The sequence below is a fragment of the Enhydra lutris genome, unplaced genomic scaffold, assembly GCF_002288905.1.
Source record: "Enhydra lutris kenyoni isolate GAN:26980312 unplaced genomic scaffold, ASM228890v2 scaffoldscaffold81, whole genome shotgun sequence".
Taxonomy (NCBI): Eukaryota; Metazoa; Chordata; class Mammalia; order Carnivora; family Mustelidae; genus Enhydra; species Enhydra lutris.
In genome coordinates, this window is record NW_019154165.1 from 1404851 (window position 1) to 1425905 (window position 21055).

The 21055-nt window shown below is 50.0% G+C and overlaps 3 protein-coding genes across 5 annotated transcripts in view; 2 read left to right on the plus strand and 1 right to left on the minus strand.

Moving 5' to 3' along the window:
* LOC111161041 (interleukin 2 receptor subunit gamma) overlaps positions 1 to 1346 on the plus strand; it is a 3903-nt gene extending 2557 nt beyond the window's left edge. The window contains exons 6-8 of the mRNA XM_022524492.1: positions 28 to 124; positions 379 to 448; positions 807 to 1346. Of these exons, the coding sequence (XP_022380200.1) occupies positions 28 to 124; positions 379 to 448; positions 807 to 1007 (368 nt within the window). The 3' untranslated portion in view covers positions 1008 to 1346. The remainder of the gene's footprint in view (positions 1 to 27; positions 125 to 378; positions 449 to 806) is intronic.
* Positions 1347 to 1807: 461 nt separating this feature from the next.
* Positions 1808 to 4213, plus strand: LOC111161022 (chromosome unknown CXorf65 homolog). Its single transcript, XM_022524465.1, has 6 exons — positions 1808 to 2363; positions 2489 to 2575; positions 2780 to 2914; positions 3242 to 3310; positions 3761 to 3867; positions 4082 to 4213. Exons 1-6 carry the CDS (start codon positions 2339 to 2341, stop codon positions 4181 to 4183), a joined length of 525 nt encoding a protein of 174 aa, XP_022380173.1. The 5' UTR covers positions 1808 to 2338; the 3' UTR covers positions 4184 to 4213.
* Positions 4214 to 4868: 655 nt separating this feature from the next.
* LOC111161038 (forkhead box O4) lies at positions 4869 to 12010 on the minus strand. Of its 3 annotated transcripts, none has more exons than XM_022524490.1 (3): positions 11141 to 12010; positions 6501 to 7560; positions 4869 to 6181 (listed from the first exon to the last, which is right to left on the minus strand). In XM_022524490.1, the coding sequence occupies exons 1-3, from the start codon at positions 11600 to 11602 to the stop codon at positions 6174 to 6176; spliced, it is 1530 nt and encodes a 509-aa protein (XP_022380198.1). In that variant the 5' UTR covers positions 11603 to 12010; the 3' UTR covers positions 4869 to 6173. The 3 variants fall into 3 exon arrangements, with proteins under 3 accessions (XP_022380198.1, XP_022380199.1, XP_022380197.1); XM_022524491.1 differs by lacking the exon at positions 4869 to 6181 and having other exon boundaries at positions 6430 to 7560; positions 11141 to 11257; positions 11423 to 12010; XM_022524489.1 differs by lacking the exon at positions 4869 to 6181 and having other exon boundaries at positions 6430 to 7560.
* Between the last annotated feature and the right edge of the window lie 9045 nt (positions 12011 to 21055).

Genomic DNA, 21055 nt, shown 5'->3' on the forward strand with positions numbered 1-21055 from the left:
CCTTTTCTTTTTTCTTTTTTTTTGTAGAGAATCCTTGGTTGTTTGCATTGGAAGCTGTGCTTATCCCCCTTGTCTCCATGGGATTGATTATTAGCCTTATCTGTGTGTACTGCTGGCTGGAACGGTGAGATTTCAGATATCCCAGGAAAATGAGGTGGGGTGGCTGGGAAGGAATAGTACTGGAGGCTTGTCGCAGGGTCTCCAGGAGTAGAGAGCGGGACAGTAAGGAACGAGGGATCACTCAAGGGGGCATGGCGATGGAAGGAAGCTGCAGGCCCAGGGAACACAGAATCCCTTCATTCTGTCTGGGAGAGCTGGGAGAAGGGTCATAAAACAGCGTAACCGACATGCTCCTGCTCCCTCTTTCTTCTCCACCAGGACGATTCCCCGAATTCCTACCCTCAAGAACCTAGAGGATCTGGTTACCGAATACCACGGAAATTTTTCGGTGAGAACATTGTCACAGGCACACTGCAGTTTGCCAGCTACTGGCTGCCTCTGTCCACAAGTCAGACAGAGCATGGGGGTGGGCAGAGGAGAGGGGAGGGGGCCTGTACTAACTGTCAGGATGTGGCCAGTCAGTGGGGGGAGGGGCTAGATGGAGAGAGATGCACAGAAGAACGGATTATACAGATTGGGTGGGGTAGATGGAAACCATGGTATGGGCTCCCCCTCCCCGGGAGTCTGTGTGTGCCTTCTGTAATCCCAGGAGTTGCAGACCTTGCAAGAGCTCCCTTGGTCCAGAGCCTGGGGTCCTTGAGTCCCTGCCCCTAATTGACCCTTGACCTGGAGATATCTGTCTTTAGGCCTGGAGTGGAGTGTCCAAGGGCCTGGCGGAGAGCTTGCAGCCAGACTACAGTGAATGGCTTTGTCACGTCAGTGAGATTCCCCCAAAAGGAGGGGCTCCAGGGGAGGGGCCTGGGGGCTCCCCTTGCAGCCAGCATAGCCCCTACTGGGCTCCCCCATGTTACACCCTGAAACCTGAAACCAGAGCCCTGATACCCTGACTGAACCCCCAGAGTCCTGGAGTCCTAAGTTGTACTAACTTCTCCTCCTCAAACTAGCCTGGGTCCAATGCTCACCTCGCCCCCCTGTGGCTGATTCTGAATTTTATGCCCCCTATAACTTCCCTCTGCCTCCACCCACCCCCCCATTCAACATTTCCTATGGTCCAATTGCCCCTTTTGCCCTGTACATGCGTCTGGTCTTCCCTGCTCCAGCCCCTCCTCCTCCTCCTTGCAGGATTCTTTCTCCCACAGGCCCTCCGTCCTTCCCTCCCTCTTTCCATCTAACCCTCAATTATGCTCCAAGCAATGAGAAATAAAGCTTCTGTTGATAATCGTCAAGAATGTCTGTTGTTGGGGCGGGGAGCAAGGGAAATGTGGGGTCCAAGGAGGGTGTGAGGCATGGGGCTGACAGTAGGAAAAAGGAGTAGTAGATGAAATGATGTGGAAGCAGTAGTACCACAAATTAACTAGAGAAGAGTGGCGTTCGAGAAACTTGACTTTTCTCTAGGTGTCCTGCAGTTCTATTAGCATACATTTCATTTCATTTCGTTTCATCTTATTTATTTATTTGTTTGTTTATTCTTAAAAGTTTTTGTGTATTTATTTGACAGAGAGATAGAGCCAGAAGGCACAAGCAGGGGGAATGGCAGAAGGAGAGGGAGAAGAAGCAGGCTCCCCACCGAGCAGGGAGCCTGATACGGGGCTTGATCCCAGGTCCCCAGGATCATGACTTGAGCCAAAGGCAGACCGCCTTCCCCAACTGACTGAGCCACCCATGCACCCCTTATTTTATTTTTTAAACAATTTTATTTATTTATTGGGGGTGGGGAGGAGCAGAGGGAGAGGACAAGCTGACTCCGCACTGAGCGTGGAGGAGCGCAACGTGCAGGCTTTGATCCCAGGACCCTGAGCTCTCCATCTGAGCCAAAACCTAGAGTCAGATGCTTACCCCACTGATGGTGCCCCGCAGGATGCATTTTCAAATGAGATTTACCTTGTTGCCCCCAACCCCAGCAAATCTGTCACAGACCCCACCCAGGTTCTTCTCTCCCTATCCTTACTCCACCTTCTGCCACATATACCACTTCTGACCTCATAATCCCTCAACTGCAGCCTCAGGCCCCACCCCTAGGGATGCTGGTTATCCACAACTGCCAATAGCTCTCTCCTGCCTGCCCAGTCTGGGGCCTCTTCAGCCTATGTGATCCACCGACCTCTCCAGACCCCCAGCCCTATGGGCCCACTTGCCCCCACTCCCAGGACCTCTAGAACACTCTTGTTCCAAATGACTCATCAGGCCTCTGTCTGAAGAGTAAGAAGATCCTGAGAGCATGTTTATTTTCATCAAACATGGAGGTGAGGGGTATCACAGAGCTGGAGTCTGTATGTGGGGCTTGTGGGGGGGTTGAGGGCAGTGGGGGATGGTCACAGGGATGGTATAACTAGAGAAGGGCTGTGTGCCCCATCCCATGTCTTCTCAGATAATCAGCAGTTTCTGGTCAATACCAATTGCTCTGTCCTTCTGTTGCTGCATTACACCCGCAGTAAAGTAGGGTTGCCTAAAACAGGTGAGGAGTTGGGGGGGAGGGGACTAAAGGCCAAGAGTTAGAAAGTCCGCAGGGTCTTTTCCAGCCCCCAAGCCCTCCGACTGGCAAGAAAAGAGCTCTTGGAATCCAACAGCTTCTTCCAACCCATTCAGGATAGGATCAGTGCCCTTTCTGCTCCCACTCTCCTTCCTCAAGGGCCTCATTTACCCTGTGGTCTCCCTCCAGACACCATTGATTTGTGTGATGAAACAGGGACAATGAAGTTGCTTTTCCTGATGAAGACCCCTGGAGACTATGCCAGCAAATTCCTTACTGCTCGCAACACCTACTACATTTGTAAGGTGGAGCGTGGAGCACCAGGTAGAGGTTTGGGAGCATTCCTGAAAGACAGGGTGGGGCCCTCAAAATGAATTGTGAACCTTGTCCAAAATGGGTTGTGAACCTTGACCCTCACCCAGGTCCAAACTGACCATCTCCAGTCAGCCCAAGAAAGAGCATTGCCTCTATGACAATAGGGTGGGTTGACGCATATTAGCCCCTCCCCAGCACCTGGCTTGGACCTGAGGGGGTGAAATCGGGTACATCAGGTCACAGTAACTTCAAGTGTTAGGTTCCGGAAATCTCCGTCTTTGGAAGGGTGGAGACGGGGTGACAGGGGCTGGGAATAGCACACTGCTGTGTTCATAGGAACCCGACTGGAGAACGCCTACAGAGCTTTTGTGCCTCTCCTGAAGAATCCAGAACCTGAGCTAATTGGTAAGGAGCGGGATGGAGGAAGTACGGTACATAGCGGGGTGACAGAGTACATTGTCTTTGTGGAGTGGGAGTGGCGTAATAAAGCAGGATCCTAGGAAAAGGAGAGGGGAACAAGGCCTAGGTCCACTTAAGGATGGATGTTTCACTCAAACCGGCCAGAGTGGCGCGTGTCACTCACCCTTACTCTTCTCCCCATTTCTTGGGCACTGTCTTGATATATTCTCCCTATCCCACCCCGTTGTTTCCATCTTCACCTTCATCCTTTTCTCTTGGAGTCTTGGTGTTCCAGTTCCCACTGAAAAGAGCAAAACTTAGGCATCTTCAGACCACTCTTCCGCCGAGCCTTGGGCCCAGTTACTCCAAGTGATGGCTAGAATGATGGGATGGGATGGAATGGGTAGGTAAGGCCTCTAGTCCTCAGAGGTGGGGGCGCCTTTTTCTCGTTCTCAGATGCCTTGCGCACACAATGCGACATCCTGGAGAGGAGCCGAGTGAAATTGCTTAGAAGCCAAGAAGCCAAGAAAGTTGTTCCTATTGAATCCTCCATGAACCTCCCAGTAAGACTCCCCAAATGTGGTCTGTCCTTGCACCCCCCTTTCCCTACCAGCCAACCCAAGGCTCCCACACCCATTCCCCCCTCCATGAGTTTCCTTTCCAAATCCAATGTCCACGCCCAAGACCTGCCTCCAACCTCTCTCCGCCTGGCCTGCCACTGGCCTTAGCTTCCCTGAGGGTCCTCTTTATCTACTTATGGACCCTTTCCTTTTCTAGTCCAAATCAACCGGAAGATCAGATGAAGAGGGGCCCACTCGCAGGGGTCCGACCTTTAGGACCAGAGCGGACTTCTTCAGTAGAAGGGATAAACATCGCTAACTAAATAAAGTGACCAAGTGAGAGCAGTAATACGAGGTATGAAATTACTGGAATGCAACCTGAGGTCCCTTCTTCAAGAAAAACTCCTTCCCCCCATATCAGCACCAAGGTTTAAGTGTGGCCCTGGCGCCATGAAAGCTCCGAGGGTGGGTGGAAGTGGCAGGAGAGGGCTGGGGTGAGCACATGGGTGGGGGTGAAGCAAGACTGTGAAGTCCGGTACAATGAGCCTTTGAGGGACAGAGTAGGGGGAGGGGTCTTCTCCAACCAGACTACCTCCCCTTGAGAGGCCTATCACAGCCCGCCCACTACTGCTGGGGTTCAGTGACGGTTGGGCATCTTCCCTCTCCCCACCCCAATCCACCAACTCCCCCTGCTGAAATCTCCCCACCCCACACCTCTCAGCCTCTGAGTAGTCCCTCCTGCCAGTCCTGTCTGTCTTCCCCCTTCCCCCACCCTCCCCCTTATCCGAGGGGAGCACCAAGGCAGCAGAAACCAGAGCTGGTTATAGGCATTTATTGAATTTATTCATTTATTGATTTGACACACTTCCCCACTCCAATCTAGCACATGATACAATCTGGGTAGGCCAGGCGCTGACACAGGAAATGATGGGAACCCACAGCAGGGGTGGGGGAGGGGACAACGCAAAGGGGACTGGGGGAGGGGCTGCTTTGGGGGCTGGGGTGGAGGAGGCGGCCCAGATGGCCACCCTGGCAGGTGCTAGTAAACCTGATCCACATTCCCCTCCATCCCTGCTCATTTCCCAGACCCTCAGCCAAGCTCCCCAGCTCCCCATTCCCTGTTCCACCCCCCCACCCCTGCCTGCCACCGCACACACTTCCACATAACCCCTGTAGTCAGGCAAGGGGAAGAAGGGCAGGGACAGCTGTCAGGGGCCTGGAACAGGGAGGTCTCTGTGCCTAACTTTACCACCCTAAATCCTTCCCTCCTCTTCTCCCCCACCCCTCCCACCCCTTTCCAGGCCACAAACTAATTCCAGGCCTTCCATGCACTCTCCCACCATAGGGCTAATCAGCAGTGGGTCATGCTGGAGTGTGACTACGCCCCCAACACCACACACTCCCAGACACAAGTTGAACAAGGGGGCCTGGCTTAGCCTTTTCCACAGGGAATCTCTAAGCCAGGTGCATGCAGACCTTGTTCTGGGCATCTCCCAGAACTTTCCCCTCTCTGGGTACTGCTGTCCACTGTTGCACCCCTGCCGCTCTGCTCTGTGGCAGCCTGGAGCTCTCCCCCCCCCCCCACTTCCTGTGTTTCCCCAAGTAATGTCTGTAGTGTTTGCATCGTGTCACTATGACAAAGCCTTCAGAAAGAAAAAAAAAGCATTCTCCCCATCACTAGCACCTTGCCACTGTTAAAAATCTCTATATTTGTGTTTATATGTCTTTAAAAGTTTACAAAAAGCCTTTCTGTTATCTGCAGCCTTCCAAGGGTGATTTGGCCCAGTGAGCCCCTCCGGTGCTCAGACCTTGGCCCTTCCAGGTCCCTACTAACCCACCCTACCCACCCCACCCCACTGGCCTAGGGGGCCACCGAATAAAAATCCCAGGCTTAAACCAGCCTGGACCAGCTCAGATAAGACTACAAAAGATCCTGCTCCCAAAGGCAGGGGTAAGGCCACTGGTGACTTCACATTTCCAACAGCATTGCCCACCCCTGATGTAAAACCTAGGGGGGTGGGAATGGAGGGAGCCAAGGATGGCTCCCAAGAGGGGGCCTCACCCCCTAATTGGCACAGTGAGAAGAAACCCTTTCCCTTTCCCCCACCCCCTTCCCTCCCTCCCTCCATAGTTCCCATATGGGGCAGCTTTATCTTTGTAATTTCCTCAACACCCATGGGAGCAGACCCCACCCTAGCTCTAAAGCAGGGTCCCGAATTCCCAGGGAGGGGTCAAGGGTAAAGAGTGGCTAAAGAGGCACGCCTGGCCCCACCACCGAAGCAGGGGAGGACAAAGCTTCCAGCCGTGGCTCAGGGATCTGTGGGAAGGAGAGATGGGAGACAAGGTAAGAGGGTCATCTGGGGCATGACAACTCTCCACCATTAAGGTCCACCCCCCCAAAAAAAAAACAAAGAGACAGCCCTTCCCCCATCTCTCCTGCGCTGCTGCTAGGGGCGGGCACTGCTGAGGGGTGCCCCCTCTCATAGGACACCCTCCCTCCCATTCCCCAGGGGCTCCCGCCACCCCCCCCACCAACCTGTCCTAAAGCCCCCTCTGGCTCAGATCATGGCACAAGCAGAGCACCTAGGAGTGGCTGTAGCCCATGAGATGCTACTGTGGACGAAGAGGTGTCCTACCTGGCTCGAAGTTGAAGTCCAGTCCCTCGCCCCCATCCATGAGGTCACTGATGATGTTATCCATGTCGCACTCCAGGTTCTCCATATACATGTCAAGATCTAGATCCTGAGGCATTCGATCTTGGCCTGCAGCTTCAGTACTGGGTGTGAGCACAGGAGCCCCCAGCGGTTTGGGGATGGGAGCCCCTGCCATGACTGAAGGTGGTGCTATCATAGACAGGGTGGGAACCAGACCACTGGGGCCCGGGGCCTCTAGTGGCTTGGGACAGAGGCCGACTCCCGTGGCTAGCTTGCTGGAGGAAGGCAGCCCCCCCAGCAGCAGAAGTGTCGGAGCCTGGGATAGAATGGGGTCTACCTGGGTCATGAGCACATCAGAGGGGGGTGGTGGTGTATCGGAGGTGAGCAGGGCCTCCAGAGACTGGGAACTTGCGAAGCACCCTTCTCCAGCTGCCAGGGGCCCCTCTGCTGGGCTGAAGAGGGAGGTGCTGTAGGTGTGCAAGGGCCCCGTCCCCCCAGGATGCTGCAAAGAGAAGCCGGAGAGACTACTCCGAGAGAGCAGGGAATGGGACGATGTGAGATTGAGCCCATCTAACAGCTCGAGATCTTCATTTAGGGTGGGAGGGACACCTCCGGCATAGCTGCTAACTGAGGCTGGCATCTCCCCCTCCGCAAGCACCTCGGACTCTGGCCTCATGGGGGAGTGCCGAGTGCTGACCGTGCTGGCGTTGGAACTGCTTCGTGGACGGAAGGTGGTCCACACATCGGCTTCTTCACGGTTTCGCGAGCAAGGGCTCCCTGACCACTTGGCAAAGTGGCCGACCGGGCTCGTTGGAGTGGCACCTTCAGGTGGAGCTGGCAGCACGGCAGGTTTCTTCTTGGGGGCCTTGCTGCGGCCCCGAAGCAGCTTGCTGCTGCTATCCATGGAGGCTGCCCGGCGGCGGGGAGCCTTGCCACTCTTGCCTCCTTCAGGATTCAGCATCCACCAGGAGCTCTTGCCAGTAGCCTCATTGTGAACCTTGATGAACTTGCTGTGCAGGGACAGGTTGTGGCGGATGGAGTTCTGGAGGGGGCAGAGGCAGTGGGAAAGGGGGCATGAGGTACGTGCAGGGAGGCTAGTGGCCAGCGGCTCCGCCTCAAAGCACGCTGGGACAGAGCAGGGGCATTCCTGGAAACCCAGAGCTATTAACCCCGCGGCAAGGGGAGGGGGTGGAAGCAAGCAAAGGTGGGGAGGGGGGGGGGGGGGGGAGACCATACACAGTTCCCACCCGAAGACAAGATGTTCGGCCTTTGCTGCTCCGGACTTCGCTGCACAAGGGCCCAGGAGACAAGCTGAGTTAACCACCTACTGCTGAGGGCACTGGGCCCGCTCTGGAAAAGCTCACAGCACTGCATTCCTCCCAGGTCTCTGGGGGAGCTGTCTGGCGCTGGTGGGCATTTACTGGGGAGACATGCTCCTGATTCCGCAAGAACTGGGATTAGATGGGAAAGAATTCCACGGCTACAACCACTTTCCTTGAGTGTAGGCTCATTTGGAGTTCTGGGACAGTGGCCTAACACCAGCCCAAGACTGACCCACCCTGTCTCCAGATGTCTTGAGCCAGTTCTCTGAATAGGCTGACGGGCTGGAACCCCAGGGGAGCGGGCGCTCTACTTCCCATGGGGCATTTGAGCCCCAGCTCTCCATAGGATTTGAAGATTTCCACCCCCCCTGCCCTTTTTTTTTTTCTCATTCCTCTGTCCTTGGGCAGATGGGCTCAACTACATTCAGGCCAGGCTCCTCTCTGTGCCTCAGATACACAAGGCACGTTCCCTTCTCCCTCCCTCCTCGTCCCAGGAAGGATCTCCCTTCTGTAAATTCTGCTCGTTCCTCCAGGCCAAGTATAAGTCCCCTCTCTTCTGTTAAGTGGTTGCTTGGCTTTTGCAGCCAAATCTCTCACATGGTATTTTTAATCTGTTCCCCACAACCTTACCCAACCTATATTGTATTATTTTCAATTTCACATAATTAGTCTCATGGAGTATATGCGCCCATGGCACAGATCATGTTGTGCAGTCTGGCAGCCCTCAACAGCGTGTGCTCGGAGTGCCAAGTTCCCAGCACATAATCAGCACCTTGTTGCCTCATTGGAGGGTGGCCCTTGGGTGACAATAGTGAGCCTCCCCTTGAGGCTCTATCAGCTTTGGAGCACCTTGGGTATTGGAAGCACCTTCTCCCTCCCTCCTTCCCTCCCCTCTGTTCTCCCTTCCTCCCTCACTGCTGATATTCTGCTAGAGATAAAGTTTTTTTTTTTCCCAGGGGCCCAGGGAGCCGAGATTGGCAGCTTCTTGAGCCCCCAGAGCAGCTTCTTTCTACTGGTTGCCCCAGGCTAGTTACACCATCCTTTTGTGCCCCCCCCCAACCTTCCTTCTCTGTCCCACCTCCTTTCCCCTACTTCTCCTCAGGAATTTGTGCCTAAGATCTCCAACCTTAGGGGCATTTGACCTCCCACATGGAGCTCTTTGGTGTTTAGAAACTTGGGAGGAGCCCAGAAGGGCTTGGAGCTACTAGAGGCTGAGGCTCTGACTGGTGCTCCAGATAAGGAGACCCTCTGCCTGGGGAGAGATGCTGAAGTAGCTTCATGTTCCAGAGTTCTGTAGCCAAAGAACTCCTTGTCTCTCTGGGACACTTCAGGAACGGCTACTACCTCGGCTGCACTGGTACTCCTCGTTCCTTGAAGGAACAGACACTTGTCCATCTAGACATTAACCGTCCAGCCTCAGTAACCAAGCACCCCCATGACTTCTGGCACTGGGACCTCCCCCCTTTTTGTCCTTCAGCTGTGGCTCTACTGAGAAGATCCATTCCTCTCTCTACACTCGGTACCCATGAGGCCCATTTGTTTAATCCCTCTTCTTTAGACCTCAGAACTAGTCCACAGTACATCCTCCTACCTGGAGAGGTCAGCTCCCTAGAAGCCTAGAATTCTTACCTGTTGGAATCGGGGTTGAGGGGGGTGACTCCTAATTGTTCCCCCAAGCCACCTAAACAAAGCTTTCTTGTTCTAAGTGAGGGCCACCCCCTGGTGGGCTTGGAGTAATCTTGGCACATCACCAGAGGAGCCAGTTCAGGCCCTGAGGCTTACCCCTTGGAGTGGGGAGGCGGTGGGGGGGGTCAGAGGCTGGGAGGCCCCAACCTCAGCCTGATTTGGCTTTGCCATTATTCCAATGAAGAGAATTTGGGCCTCACGGACTAGCAGAAAGACGATATGATTTCTAGTTAGACCTGAGTTCAGGTCCTTGCTCTACTGATATCGGGCAAGTTTCCTGACCTTTCTATACCTTAGTTTCCGGACCTTTCTATACCTTAGTTTCCCCATATGTAAAATGTGGAATCTCAGAACTGCTGTGAAGATAAATAAAACAAAAAAACGTAAAAACTACTTTGTAAACTAAAAATCCGCCAATCAGTGAACATTATAAGGAAGGACTACACTCCCACAGCATAACTAACAACTCATGATTATTTCTTCTACCCGGGAAAATGAACCTAAGGGAAAAGAAAAAACAGCTGTGTAGGCTGGGTCCAAGGAGGGGAGCTCTTTAGGAGCTGAGACTGTGGCGTGGCAGTCTACCCAGAAATAGTGCCAAGGGTCTCAGTCAGCTGTCCTGTTTTGTGTCCAGCCCATCTCCTAGGGATAGTGCAGATCTGATCCCTCAATCTCCTATACCTAGGGGAAGACCCTCTGCTCATTCAACCTTCTCTACTTCCTTGTATGCTGATCTCACCACCTATGGGGGTGCAAGATGCCAAGGGGCCGAAGCTCCCCATTTCGTGATTAAGAGTCCTATATTCCTCCGGACAAGTTTCCAGAGCATCTAGCAAGATCTTTCCTCACAGTTTCTTCGTGGAAGGTCAAGCGAACGCCCAACCTTGTGCTCTCAGGTCAGGACCCTATCTTTTTTTTTCATAACTATTATTCCTCAACGGTAAATGAAAAATCTCCCTCCCGCCCCCGCCACCCCAGACTTAGATAGCCCCTTACTAGGGAGAGTTTCCTAGCACTATGGGGTAAACCAAGGCAGGTAGCCGCTCATGGCCCTTTTTTATTCCCTCCTGGTCCATAAAAGCAGCCACTTTACCTCATGAGTATCACCTTTTTCACCTAGGCCACTCAACCACCTCTTCTTGGGTAGAGGCATTCTACAACAGTACCTCTACCCTGAGGTATTGAGAGGCAATCGGGGAATCCAGGTAATCCCACAGGAATGGGAGAAAAGGTGTTGGGGTGGGAGGTGGGGGAGGAGGGAAGGCTAGGTTCATGTGGGGAATCCACACAGTTCCTGCTGTACATAGGATAAAGACTTCTCTGTGGGAATAAGTGTCTGGGGCAGCTCAAGCCAAAGTGCTGGAAGTGTTGAGCAGCGAGCAGAGAATTCAATTTTCTCCAAGGCAAGGACAGTGTCTTATTCATCTGCGATCCTCCAGCATCAAGCCCTGAGCAGCGGCATATACTATGTCCTAAGTAAATGTTTGTGTAATTGAGGATTTGAAGGTGGCTCCCTGGGGTGGGGTCATAAAAGGGGCCCCAGAATGGCAGTAAGGAGGCTAGGGGGCCCAGGGGCAGATGGTATTGGGACCGAGGTAAGGGGGTCATAGTTACCTTCCATCCTGCGGAGCTGTTGCTGTCACCCTTGTCCTTGAAGTAGGGCACAGTGCGGACCATCCACTCATAGATCTGGGCGAGTGTCAGTCGCTTCTCGGGGGCGCTTTCAATGGCCTGGCTGATGAGTTCTGCATATGACTGATTTCCCCAGGCATTCCGGCGGGAGCCTCCCTTCCGAGGACCTGTTACAGCCCCCAGGATCCCGGGCTGGGGGCCCCCTGCCGGCTCTGGGAGCTGGGAGGGCAACAGGGTCGGCTCTGAGTGCCCCTCCGTGAGTACCTTGTCTCCCAGACCTGGCTCCACCTCGGGCGGCTCAGGCGGCTCAGCTGTCTCAGTAGAGATCTCCGGTCGGGGAAGGGGCCAGGTGCAGGAGCGAGGACGGCTCTGGGGTTCGAAGTCGGGATCGAGGTCTATGATCGCGGCAGCCTCTGTGGCTGAATTCTCATTCCTTGGATCCATACGTGGAGTTGGACCTCCGCCGCTCAGCGTTCAGAGGAGTCTGCCACCGTCCCTCGCGATGCCTCCCCCCAGGGGGGAAGCACCGAGGGCCAGGAGGCACATTCCTGCCAGTCCTCAGAAAGTCGCGAACTTCCCCCCCTCGCCCCAGGACGCTAGCCCCCAAGCTGTCCCTTCCACACAGTTCTCCGATCGTCTTCTCGACTACAAGCGGACAGCCTCGGAGCTCTTTCCGAGGCACCACCTGTAACCTCCGCCTAGCGAAGACACTTTTTCTCCAACCTCTCAGCTTCCTGCTCTTTTAAACCTGAGCCACAGTATCCCCTCATACATTGCGCTCCCATCACCGAACGTCTCCTTAGCCGCAGTTCCCTCCCCCTTTTAAGTTGCTGCCCCCCGGACACTCCTCCCAAATTTCCTCCACCCGGATCACTGCCCTCCCCAACGCCCCGCTCCCCCGCGTCACTCGCCCCTCCCCTAGCTGCCCCTCCCCCCGCCTCTTCCCTGCCCTCCACTCTTAATAGGGCCCGCGGCCCCGCGGCCCCAGCCTCTCTCCCGCACCAATTCCCCAATCAGCACCCCCCCACCCCCGGGTTCCCTTTTTGTTTTGCTCGGAGCAGCAGCCCCCGCCTGACGTCTCTGTTTACCACTCGCCCGGGCAGCCATCTGCGCACGCGCCTCGAGAGCCGATTGGGAAACCGAGTTCTTCAGTCGTGCCACCCTGGTCAGCCTTAGGGGACTACATTTCCCGTCTTACTTCGCGGCCAGGAGCCCGATAAGGGCGGCTGGAGAGCGGCGTGGCAGGATATGGGGAGGTGGAACCTTAATTATTAGAGGTCGTCGCGGACTTTTTCTTTTCTTTAAAAGTCATTTTCCTCCTTCCCCCCCCTTCCCACCTCCTCCCGTGTGACTCCGGGTCGCCTAGGTGACCGTGTTGCGAGGCGCTAGACCTTTCCCTCTTTCCGTGAACAGAGGGCAGGAGGAGAAAAAAATGCGTTCTCTACAAGAATCAGAAAACCCAGAGGCAAGAAGCAGAGAACGGACCAGAAAATGGGCTATGCTTGTTCGGTAGTTGGGTGAAGGACTAGTGCAACTTAAATACTGGCGATAGTGTCTCCTCTACCCTGCTCCCCACACACCCCCGTATGCAATTCATGGTGACAGTGTGATTGTTGACCGATCCTTTTTCTCCACTGGCTCTTCTGGCCTCCCCTGAAATACTGATATTCTGCAGGTTCCCATCTTGGGCGGCTTCACTTCTCATTCAACAAGGTCCCAAACGGAACGCTTTACTGCTCTTGCACCTACACCCCTATACTCTGGCTACTCTTATCTCTGAAGTTGGTTAACACTTGTCCTGATCTGCCCAGTGTTCCAAGCTAGACTTCCGTCTCACCTTTTCATCTCTTTAACTTATCCCGTGCAGATCCCAGTTCCAGACCTTAATTGTCACTGGATTAAATTGCAATATCATCTTAATCGGACCTTCTGCCATCAGTCTTTTCCCCCACTGTGGTTTATGTTCCATGCTGCCAACAAAAGTTATCCTTCTAAGAAACACTCCCGGTAATAATAGCTAAAATGTATGGGGGCACTTACTATGTGCGCGGCGCAGCGCTGATTGCTTTACATACATTAGCTCATGTGCACCTCAAATCAACTGTGTAAGCTAGGTACTGCTATCAACCCCATTTTGTACATGAAAACACGAATGCTTGGAAATTCAGTGCCATTCCCAGAGTCACAGCCAGGAGGCAGGAGAACTGAGATCATGGCACTTAAACGTGACCAGAGAATTTCCCGGCTTGACGCGTCCTTTGATTTTCCCTATTGCCTATGTGATAAAGTTCAAACTCTCTAGCAAGGTACACGCGTTTCTTCAGGTTCAGGCCACTTCCCACCTTCCTTGCTTCATCCTTCACTAGGCACACTAAGTTCCAACCAGTCAGGGTTTTGTATACTATTACCCAGAAACGCTTGTCCTTTTCTACTGTTCCCTCCACCTCCTGGGATGTCCTCCCTCTCATCATCCCCTCCCCAAGTCTCTTATTTTGGAAAATCCCTATTCAACCTTTCTTGTTCCCCTTAGGTGGACTTCTACCTTTTCTGCATTTCCAAGTACTTTGTGTGTTTTACAGCATAATCCATATGGTACAGTAATGATTTCTTTACATGTATACCTCCTTCACTCAACGGAACTCCTTTAGGATGGAGGCAAGGTTTATGTATCTCAGTGACCCCAGTCCAAGGTCCCATTCGAGAAATGCTGGTAGAATGAATGAGACCAGGAACTGAAGGCATTACATTTGTACATTTGAACAACTTTTTAATGTATCATTGGGACTTTCTGTCCAGCTGTGTCTCAGTTTTCTTGTTAAGACAGCAAACTCCTGGGCGCCTGGGTGGCTCAGTGGGTTAAAGCCTCTGCCTTCAGCTCAGATCATGATCCCACGGTCCTGGAATCGAGTCTCGCATCGGGCTCTCTACTCAGCGGGGAGCCTGCTTCTCGTCTCTCTCTGCCTGCTTCTCTGCCTACTTGTGATCTCTGTCTGTCAAATAAATAAATAAAATCTTAAAAAAAAAGACAGCAAACTCCTAGGGGGCAGGGACTATAATTTAACTCGTCTGTGTAGTGCCTAGCAGTGTGGCTTGATATGTGCTGATCCTGCAGAGCTGCTGAGACAGGGAAATGACAGGGTGGGGCGGGCACCTGTCCTCGCTTGAATGATATCTTGCATTGTCTCCCTTGTGCGTTTCTTTCAAAAGGTCCACCTCTCCACCAACTCGTGTCCATCACCTCCTTGAATTTCCAATTCAAAGCTCAAAACTGAGGTGCTCTTGGAAGCTCTCCCTGCCTAGCCCAACCTGACAGATCACTCATCTGCTTTCCGTCTCTTGAACCTCTGTGAACTCAGTTTATATTCTTTAATTTTGGGCTTGTGGTTACATAGCTTTTCATTTCGTGAGGGTGTATTACGTCCCCAGCTAGATTATAAACTCTGAAATCAATTAACAAATACTTACTGAGTCTTTAGTGTTGGGATGAGAGTATACCTTGAAATCCTGGAAAGATGAAAATGACCATAATCTATAGGAGATGACTTACGAGGGTGAGTTAAAGGATCTGTGGAATAGTAAAAACACTGCTACTTGAAAACACGTATCTGGAGAGGTCAAGGTTATTCACCTTATTACTGTGGGTGTCTTAGAATATACATTAGTCAAGGGACAGAGTTAGCCAGGTAGCCTCAGAAAATAGAAAAGGCATTGGTCAGAGAAGAGGACTAACTGGAGGACCCCCCAAAACCACCATAGTAATAACTTATGAACAGATATGGTAGGATATGGGTGGAGGCGGGCAGGCCTTTTCCCCAGTTGCAACCTCAAGAGTTCATGGTCTCAACTGGCTTCCCATTCACGATTTGTTTCTTTTTTTTTCCTTCCTCAAGATCATAGAGGGGGGTCTGACTCTCTTGCCTCCTTCACTGCCACCACCCACTTTTCTACCTGGGTGCCACCCCCCAACCCTGTTGCCAAATCGGCTTTATTAATTTGAATCAGGATAGATATTTCTCCACTTTTTTCTTATCCTGCCCAGCTCTGAAAAATCACCCAACCCCCACCTCAGGTTTGTATAGGAGTTTTTGCTAGTAAATGGGGAAAGATGAAAGGGTTAATAAAAGTGACAATGAGATTGTTCCAGGAATCTCAGAGAGCACCACCTCTACTTGTCTCTGGTCTTCGCAGACATGCATGGAATGTACATAGTTTTGGTAGCCCTTTTCCCTAAGTCCTTCTTTATGTGACTCTGTGAACGATTTCTAGTCCTCTTAGAAGCCTTAGAAGCCTCTCTTAGAAGCCAGCACCACCCTCCCAACCCTGTCGTTGTTTTAAGAGACTTCTCAGTTAACAAACCTTTCTTAAGAGCTTACTGTCATAGGGGTGCCTGGGTGGCTCAGTCGGTAGAGTGTCTGCCTTCGGCTCAGGTCATGATCCCCTGGTCCTGGGATTGAGCTGGGGTCCTGGGATCCAGCCAGGGTCCTGGGGCAGAGCCCTGAGTCCTATGGAGTGGCAGGCTCCCTGCTCAGCAGGGAGTCTGCTTCTCTCTCTTCCTCTGCAGCTCCCCCTGCTTGTGCTCTCTCTCTTTCTTTTTCTGTCAAATAAATAAAATCTTAAAAAAAAAAAAAAGCGTGCTTTGACATAAAGTGGACCCCAGACTTAAGTCTTCAGGTTTAGCCCCAAGTAGATTTGAGTTGCTACCCCAACTAAGTTCAAGGCAACTTTCAACCTTTTCTGGACCCTGAAAGTTAGTTCAATACCGTGAGAAGAGCACGAGCTTGCATCAGGAGATCTGGGACCTTGTCATAGCTCTGTCACTAGCTAGTTCAATCATGCTAATAATTACAGTACTATGAAAAAGTAACATTTATTGAGTTTTTAATCATATGTTAGGTACTGTGCTAAGTGCTTTTTGTAGATTATCTGATTTGATCCACACAAGAAGCATGTAAGTTAAATGCTGGATTTTCCTTTCATAGAGGAAAATGAGACGCAGAGAGGGTAAAGGCATCTACTTATGGTCCGGTGTTATTAAGTAGCAGAGAAGAGGGACAAATCCAGGCCTTCTGACTCCAGAGCCTACAAAAGTCAATTTGTCTCCTCTGTCTTTAGTTTCTGCAGTTGTAAATGAGCCTATTATATTAGATGATAGCTAATGTCTGTCCTAGTTCTAAAATCCTATTTCCTGTGATCTCCAATCTGGATACAAGACCCCAGATTGCCCTTCTCGCCTTAGGCTTCCCTGAGGTTACACTTCAAGCCCATGCAATTCGGTTCTGCAGCCCCCCCCCCACGCCCCATCTTAGGAATAAGGTCCACAAAGCTTTATCTCTTAGGTTTTGGGCTCACCTGAACTGATTTTCCAGCTTCGTCATTTTTTTTTAAGATTTTATTTATTTACTTGACAGAAAGAGAGACAGCTAGAGAGGGAACATAAGCAGGAGGAGTGGGAGAGGGAGAAGCAGGCTCCCCCGCTGAGCAAGGAGCCCTACATGGGGCTGGATCCCAGGACCTTGGGATCATGACCTAGCTGAACCAAAGTCAGATGCCTAATGACTGAGCCACCCAGGCACCCCATACAACTTCATCTTTAACCCTTCCTGCAGGCCTCAATGGTTCCAAACTTTGTAAGTCCTACTGGAGAAAGAAAGAACAAAAGAAAGAGGGAGAAAGAAAGAGAGGAAGAAAGAGAGGGAGGGATGGATGGAGGGAAGGAGGAAGGAAGGGAGGGAGGGAGGAAAAAGGAAGGGAAAGACAGAGAGAGAGGAAAGGTGGGAGGGAGGGAAGGAGGGAGGGAGGGAGGAAGAAAGAAAGTCCAACTGGCATGATATTTACTGGGGTTTTCAACAAGAAGTGTTTCCAGTATAAGAAAACATGCTTTTATTTTATTTTATTTTATTTTATTTTATTTTATTTTATTTTATCTTATCTTATCTTTTACATGCTTATAATTTAGAATTACATGAAAAGAGCAGGATGTGATACTTCACATGCTATATGTTCATAATTTTGTTTAAAATACATTGAGAGGGGTGGCTGGGTAGTTCAGTTCGTTAGGTATCTCCCTTCAACTCAAGTCATGATCCCAGGGTCCTGGGATTGAGCCCTGTGTCAGGCTACTTGATCAGCGGGGATCCTGCTTCTCCCTCTCCTACTGTTCCCCCTGCTTGTGCTCTCTGCCAAATAAATAAATACAGTCTTAATAAAATAAAATAAAATAAAATACTTTGAGGAAAAAAGGGAAGAAATGCCAAAAACTGTTAAGAGTAGTTATCTTTTTTTGTTTTTACTTTCTTACATATTTCCAGTTTACTATGACTGTGTATAACTTTTATATTTTTTTGTTTTTTTAAGATTTAATTTATTTGACAAGGAGAGAGATAGTGAGAAAGGGAACACAAGCATGGGGAGTGGGAGAGGGAGAAGCAGGCTTCCCGCTGAGCAGGGAGCCCAATGTGGGGCTCGATCCCAGGACCCTGGGATCATGATGAGCCAAAGGCAGATGCCCAACGACTGAGCCACCCAGGCACGCCCTATGACTGTGTATAACTTTTAAAGTGGGAAAAATGTTTTATATTTTGCCGTTTTCTCCAAGGGATTTGGGGGCACTTTGCCCCCTCCAAAAAAGTACAAATGTCATAAAATTATAGAAACAGAACATCAGAGGCATGGCAAGGAAGGAGGAGCTAATGTGCAAGTCCACCTTTTGGGGCAGCCAGGAGAAAGGGGGAACGTGACAATTCTCGTTATCAGAAAGAAAGACAAATAGCAAGTCCTCAAGAGGGACAGAGATTTCCCTGTCACTAAATTCTTTTTTTCTCCCAGTTGAAAACACAGGGCTACAGCAAACAAACATTTTTGAAAAAGCAAAACATCTATAATTCCATTGCCCTCATGCAATTTCCATCCCTATCTATCAGCTTTCAGTCCTCACCCACAGACACAAATAATTTTACATGGTTGCAATGAGAATCTATATAGCCTTTAGTGTTCTTGTTTTTTTCAATGAACATATCATAAACACACTTTCGTATTTAGTCTTCCAGAATCATAATTCTTAACAGCTACATAATGGTTCATTGCTGACACTAAATTCCATAAGAAATCTCTCAGGCGGGATTAACATAAAAGACAATGTCCTCAGTAACAGTTTCACAACACACACAGAAGAGATTTTCATATTCCTTGCTTGTAACTATCCTGGCTAAAAGCCAAGGGTGTAACATTAAAGCATTTCTGCAGGGGCTCAGCTAATATGATTCAGGCATGTAACCTTCTGGCGCTTTAACTTGATCTGGGGACACAACTTAAAATGCCACCTAAAGGAGTGGATGGATAGAATGTCCCCTACAATATATTCCATAAATAACTCTGCTCGCAGCCAGCCTTTTGACAGGACCTCAGAGGCTGGCTGTAATTCTCTGGTGAAGGCCAGAAGTGTTGGTATGTTCCGTTGTCGATGGAGGCAGATCCATATGTTTTGGAAGCCAGATGAACAGGTGGTTGGGTGACAGGGTTTACATTCTGGCTTGAAAGTCGGGAAGACTGACCAGCACTGTTGCTTCCATGAAAGTTCACCTCGTGTGTCTTCCTGGAGGTAGGGCGCAGGTGAAGCTGGGCTGTTTGCAGGAAGAGGCTTTTCAAGCTGCACTGCACACCACAGAGGAGGGATTTTTGTGATTGGAACAGTTTTCAAAGCCCATAACCAACCAGTCAGGCGGCCTGGGCATACGAAGGGAAGTCTCGTAAATATTCCGATGGAACCCCTGGTTTTAGGAACTGAAGGGTCCCCGTTTGCCTGCCACTCTGGATTTGCTGCATAATGGGGCTTTATGTTGACCAATTGAGTTTTGGAGACTGCCACCTAGGACAATTAAATTTTGTTACATAAATGATGTTGAGCCGTTATTTCTGACTCCAGTTATGCACCAGAGCCAGTTGCTTCTTAAGAGCTACACCTGAGGGGTGCCTGGGTGGCTCAGTTGGTTGAGCGCCTGCCTTTGGCTGGGGTCATGATCCCAGCATCCTGGGATCAAGTTCCCACAATGGGCTCCCTGCTCTGTGGGGAGCCTGCTTCTCCCTCTCTCTCTGCCCCTCCCCTGCTTGGATTTTGTCTCTCTCAAATAAATATATAAAATCTTAAAAAAAAAAAGAGCTATACCTGATGCATTATAATACTCTGTCTGCACCATAAGAGTGGACTCAATTTTTATTTAAAAAATTTTTTTGTATTAACATTACAGCCACAAGACAAAAAACTTGTTAAAAATAGAGAAATAGAGGCACCTGGGTGGCTCAGTGGGTTAAGCCTCTGCCTTCAATTCAGGTCATGATCTCAGGGTCCTGGGATCGAGCCCCATATCAGGCTCTCTCCTCAGCGGGTAGCCTGCTTCCTCCTCTCTCTCTGCCTGCCTCTCTGCCTACTTAGGATCTCTCTGTTAAATGAACAAATAAAATCTCTTAAAAAAATAGAGAAATAGAAGAAAATAATTACCCACAATCCCACCATCTCAACACAATTAGCATTGGAGTTTTGTGTACTTATTATTATTATTGTATCATTATTTTTATGACCATATGTTTACATATTTCTATTCTTTTTTGTACATAAATCTGTGTCCTGTTTTAATAAGTGTAATTACACAAGTAGTACATGAATGTTTTCCTTTAAAAATTTAGAATATCATAGGGGCCCCTGGTTGGCTGTCAGTAGAGCATGGAACTCTTGATCTTGGGGTTGTAAGTTTGAGTCCCATGTTGCCTGTAGAGATTACTTAAAATCTTCAAAAAACATTCAGAATGTTACAGAAACAGTTAAAATTTCCTTTGATTCCTTAATTCCATTTACCCCTACCCCTCCCTGAAGTTACCACTGTCATGAGTTTGACATATATTCTTCCCGATCTTAAAAAAAAAATGCTCTTCTGTAGGAAAAATGTAGTATTGTTTTGTGTGCAGGAAATGGTTATGTTCGGCAACTGGCTTTTTTCACGCGAAAAAAGTTTTTGAGATTCATCCTTATTGACACATGGAGTTTATTCCCTCTATCTGTTGTATGATATTCCATTTAATGACTGTGCCACATTTATTTAGCCATTCCCCAAAGGAGAATTCTCATCTGTGTGTGTGTGTGTGTGTCTGTGTGTCTGTGTCTGTGTGTGTATGTCTGTGTGTGTGTGTGTAAAGAGGGCTAACAAGTCTGCTAAACTGCCCCAACTTCCCTAGTTACTCTGAGCATATCAATGCAAAGAGTCAACCTGAAGTAAGAAAACATAAGTCACTTGACCTGCAGACACAGAGATGCTTGGTCCCCAAGTATTCTGTGAGCCTCAATTCACAGTGCTGTCCAGTAGATCTCCCCGGGATGATAGAAATATTCTATCTCTGCACTGTCCAATATGGTAGCCTATTCAACATTTGAAATGTGGACAAAAAACTAAGGAGCTGAGTTTTAATTTTATTTAACTTTAATTTAAACATCACATGTGGCTAGTGGGGACTGTATTGGATGGTACAACACTCTTGCCTAGGATAATGGAAGCCACAATCCTTTATACTACAAACTACGTGATCAGGAGCTCTAAGACAATTGCATCCACCCTCCAAAGGTCAATGGATGATGCTAAGATCTTGTATTGATCCTTCTTTTAAGGTTAAGTCTCCATGTTCCTAGTTCCCAGATGGGTTACAAGATGGATTATCGGACGGAAAAAACAAGGTTGCCAGAAAGTCTGCCTTTCTGGGAATGATTATATTCATGCCAAACCATGTAGAAATTCATTTCTAATCTCAACACCCTCACTTGACATTTAATAAGCTAAAATACCCCAGCAGTCATTCCACTAGCCCAGTAAAAACTTCAAAAATGACAGAAGTAATACACAGAAATCAAAAGAC